Here is a 4,732-nt window from a genome sequence, read left to right on the forward strand (position 1 = left end):
AGCGATTCTCCTGCCTCAGCCTCCCGAGTAGCTGGGATTACAGACATGCACCATCATGCCCCGCTAATTTTTTGTATTTTTAGTAGAGATGGGGTTTCACCATGTTGGTCAGGCTGGTCTTGAACTCCTGACCTTGTGATCTACCCGTCTCAGCCTCCCAAAGTGCTGGGATTACAGGCGTGAGCCACCGTGCCCAGCCTGTTTTCAGGTTTTTTAATGCTCTAGTTATGAAGAACAATAGTAATCACATCTGCTGAGCCTAACGTGGCATGCTCACTGTTCATCCCCTTTCTGGGAATGAATAAGACTGCTTTTAAGGGTAATGACTCTTTCTTTAGGTGCGACCTCACCTTCAAAGTGCCCAAAATGAGTTCTTCACCCCCATGAAATCCCCTACATAAATAAAAGCTACACAGAGATGCAGTCGGTTTTCTAAAAAAAAGTTGAATTGGGTAAATTTCTCCATTTCAACCTCAGCAAGACGATGACACAAAGATGCTTCCAGAAAGAGATAGACCTCAACAATCCCAGAGGGTTATAGCTTTTACATACAACTTGAGCTACAAGTTCATGTACTTTTAAAAAACATGTGTTTCATGGGCTCTTTGGGAAGACCCCGGGGCCTGACATTTTCTAGGAGCTCCCATTCAGCTTCAGAGGTTGGGCTTCCCTGAGCTGTGGGTTGATTTGTGGAGATGATGGATTTGGCCTACACTCCCAGGAGAGGGTTCAGGAATCCCGGGGAGCTGGGGCAAAGGAGGCGGAGCACACGAGCCTAAGCTGTGCCAGGAAGCTGGGAAGCCAGGAGACCCCAGTTCCATTCCTGGCTCTCAAGGGCTGGCATAGGTTCAAGTCTGCTGGACTGGGATGTGGCTTCGAATCCTCACTCTAGCCCCTCCTCTCTAGGTAACTTGTCTATGCCTCAGTTTCCCCATCTGTAAAATGGGGGGTAGTACGTAGTTCAAAATGGTGATAAGGACGATGTATGTTAATATATAGAGAGCCTAAAGTGCAGTAAACACGACCCTGAACCGCTGCCCTCTGGGCCTACCTGTCTTCATGTGTACGCCGTGAGGCTGCTTAGAAAACCACAAGGTCTAAAATTCTCTGTTACTCTTCCCAAGATGCTTCCCATTGCCAATGACATAAACACACTTCAGAATTCTTTTTCTTTTTTCTTTTGAGACAGAGTTTTGCTCTTGTCACCCAGGCTGGAGTGCAATAGTGCAATCTCGGCTCACTGCAATCTCCTCCTGGATTCAAGTGATTCTCCTGCCTCAACCTCCCAAGGAGCTGGGATTATAGGCGCCCACTACCATGTCTGGCTAATTTTTGTGTTTTTAGTAATAATAGAGATGGGATTTCATCATGTTGGCCAGGCTGGTCTCAAACTCCTGACCTCAGGTGATCCACCCACCTTGGCCTCCCAAAGTGCTGTGATTACAGGTGTAAGCCACTGTGTCTGGCCCAAAATTCTTAATGTGAAGAGAGAAAATGCTCCCCTACCTGCCTGCAGCCCTCAGCCTGCTCAGAGATGGTCATTCTCTCATTTCTTTCCCGAGCCAGAGACATAGAGAGGCCACTCGGAGTTTTCAGGAGGGATCTACCCACATTTCAGGGCCAGCGTCCATCTTCCTGTTGCTTTACAAAGTCCAGGATGCTGCAAGCTTCTCCCAGAATCCCTGAGGCCTTGAGCCTGGCCTCACCCACCCCCTTCTTACTCCTCTGAGGGGTTTCGGCCCAGGGCTGGGCCCTCCTAGGTTTGGAGCTGAATTATACAATGCAGCATGCTCAGATGTTTGTGTAACCCCCATTTCCTCTCCCATCTCCTCCAGGAGGGGTGTGTCTGTGACAATACACTTGCAGACCCATGGGGGTCCCCAGGCACCATCGCCCAGAAATGCTAGACCACATTATACTTTTCAACAATGAAGGTAGCTCTGTTTCCAATAGCAAAGACCTGGAACCAACCCAAATGCCCATCGATGATAGACTGGACAGGGAAAATGTGGTACATATACACCATGGAATATTATGAAGCCATCAAAAATGTTGAGTTCGTGTCCTTTGTAGGGACATGGATGAACCTGGAAATCATCGTTCTCAGCAAACTGACACAAGAGCAGAGAATCAAACACCGCATGTTCTCACTCATAGACAGGTGTTGAACAATGAGAACACGTGGACACAGGGAGGGGAGCATCACACACTGGGGTCTGTTGGGGGAGGGACGGGGGGTGGGGAGGTGGGGAGAGATAGCATGGGGAGAAATGCCAGATATAGGTGAAGGGGAGGAAGGCAGCAAATCACACTGCCATGTGTGTACCTATGCAACAATCTTGCATGTTCTTCACATGTACCCCAAAACCTAAAATGCAATAAAAAAAAAAGAAAAAAAAAACAATGAAGGCAGGTTGAGGCCTACCATGAGGGGCACAAATGAGGCCATGTGATCTGAATAAAAATGCATGCTGGGCTTCATACCCAGGTGATGAGTTGACAGGTGCAGCGAACCACCATGGCACATGTTTACTATGTAACAAAGCTGCACGTCTTGCACATATACCCCAGAACTTAATAAAATAAGAGTCTTGGGCTGGGAGTCAAGAAACTGAGTACCATCCCCAGCCTTGTCACTTACAAGTCATGTCACCTGGGCCGAGTCTCACTTTCTCTGAGTTGCCACTGTTAACCTCTGAGAATGAAGAGCTCAGATGACTGTAAAGCCCCTCCCACCTCCATAATCCTAGGGTTCCATAATGCAAGGCTGACTCCCTCATTCTGGTTTTTAATACACTTGTAGATATGTTTAAAAAATAAAAATCTTACCTGTGCGTTCCCAGGGCTTGGAAGACAGAGAGCCAGAATGGTAACAGTGAGTATCCTGTGGAGATGAAAAGTCACATATAAATGCCCAAGACAGATTCAGGTCTAGGGGAGTGTGGATCACATGGAGCCATGATGTATAATAGCGATATCACCTTGAACTTGTAGGGGGTGGGGTGTGCTCCTGAGAGGTCATGGTGATTCCAGGTACCCCTACCACCCAGACAGAACCACACCCCTTCTACTTGCCTCCTACGTTGGGATAATGTGTTAAATCACACTTTTTTTTTTTTTTTTGATAGATTTTTGCTCTTGTTGCCCAGGCTGGTGCACAATGGCGCAATCTCAGCTCACTACAACCTCCGCCTCCCGGGTTCAAGCAATTCTCCTGCCTCAACCTCCCGAGTAGCTGGGATTTCAGGCGTGCACCACCATGCCTGGCTAATTTTGTGTATTTTTAGTAGAGATGGGGTTTCTCCATGTTGTTCAGGCTGGTCTCAAACTCCTGACCTCGGTTGATCTGGCCACCTTGGCCTCCCAAAGCGCTGGGATTACAGGCATGAGCCACTGCGTCCAGCCTAGATCACACTTTTTAATAAAGGATTTTTTGCCGCTTCCAAAAGAAAAAAAAAAAAAGGCTAAGGTCAGGTGCAGTGGCTTACGCTTGTAATCCCAGCACTTTAAGAGGCTGAGGCAGGAGGACTGCATGAACCCAGGAGTTTGAGATCAGCCTGGGCAATATGGTGAAGTCCCATTTCTACCTTGTCTCAGGGGAAAAAAAAAAAGCTAAAACCCCCCACTATGGTATTAACGAGTTCCTTGGTGTTTATTCTTTATGGGAGATGTGCTTGACTTTTGAACATCTTTATGCTGAAATGATTACAGAGTGAATAAGCCATCATGATGCCCCCAAACAATTAAAGAAGAAAGTGGGAATGTGAGGCACTTTGAGTGGCACCAAAGAAAGGTGTCACAGGAAGTCACTTAGGCAGAGCATTGAGTCCACATGCATGAAAATCCCCCATCAGTGGATGGGCTAGGTGGTGCAGTACCCTGAAGAGTGTGGCCTCTGGGAACTGCTGCCAGCAGGTTCTGTTGAGGGAAAGGACTCAGGGAACCTGCGCAGCCCAGGGAAAATGAAACCGCGGAAAAACAGGAGGAGGAGTTACAACCCGGGCTCAGGCCAGCTCCGGCATGCACAAGCCACGGACCCTCTGGGAGCCTGCAACTCTGCCCTTCGCCTCACACAGGCTTTCATCCAGTAAGATTTTAGGCAGCAAGACTGCTTTAAAAATACAAAGTCTGGCCGGGTGTGGTGGCTCTTGTCTGTAATCCCAGCATTTTGGGAGGCTGAGGCAGGCAGATCACCTGAGGTCAGGTGTTCGAGACCAGCCTGGCCAACATGGTGAAACCGTGTCTCTTTACTAAAAATGCAAAAATTTGCCAGGTGTGGTGGTGGCATACACTCGGAGACAGAGCAAGACTCTGTCACAAGAAATAAAAATATCCAGTTGCCTGACCATTTGGAAAAAATTAAAAATAAAATTTTTTTTAATTCTTAAAAATTAAAAAATAAAAATAAAATAAAAATACAAAATCTATACCATGTCACACTCATGAGGATGGCTATTAAAAAATGGAATATAACAGCCAGGCACAGTGGCTTATGCCTGTAATCCCGGCACTTTGGGAGGCCGAGGTGGGTGGATCACCAGGTCAGGAGTTTGAGACCAGCCTGACCAACATGGTGAAACCCTGTCTCTACTAAAAATACAAAAAATTAGCCAGGCATGGTGTCAGGTACCTGTATTCCCAGCTACTTGGGAGGCTGAGGCTGCAGAATTGCTTGAACCCAGGAGGCAGAGGTTGCAGTGAGCCGAGACTGTGCCATTGCACTCCAGCCCGG

The 4,732-nt window shown here is 47.6% G+C and overlaps 1 protein-coding gene across 2 annotated transcripts in view; it reads right to left on the bottom strand.

The window, feature by feature from the left end:
• Positions 1 to 4,732, bottom strand: part of FBLN5 (fibulin 5) — an 81,543-nt gene that overhangs the window by 73,242 nt on the left and 3,569 nt on the right. For both annotated transcript variants that reach the window (XM_017546958.2, XM_017546959.2), the window contains exon 2: positions 2,830 to 2,884. In XM_017546958.2, coding sequence (XP_017402447.2) covers positions 2,830 to 2,884 — 55 coding nt within the window. The remainder of the gene's footprint in view (positions 1 to 2,829; positions 2,885 to 4,732) is intronic.

Source organism: Cebus imitator, unplaced genomic scaffold (assembly GCF_001604975.1).
Source record: "Cebus imitator isolate Cc_AM_T3 unplaced genomic scaffold, Cebus_imitator-1.0 Scaffold193, whole genome shotgun sequence".
NCBI classification, from domain to species: domain Eukaryota; kingdom Metazoa; phylum Chordata; class Mammalia; order Primates; family Cebidae; genus Cebus; species Cebus imitator.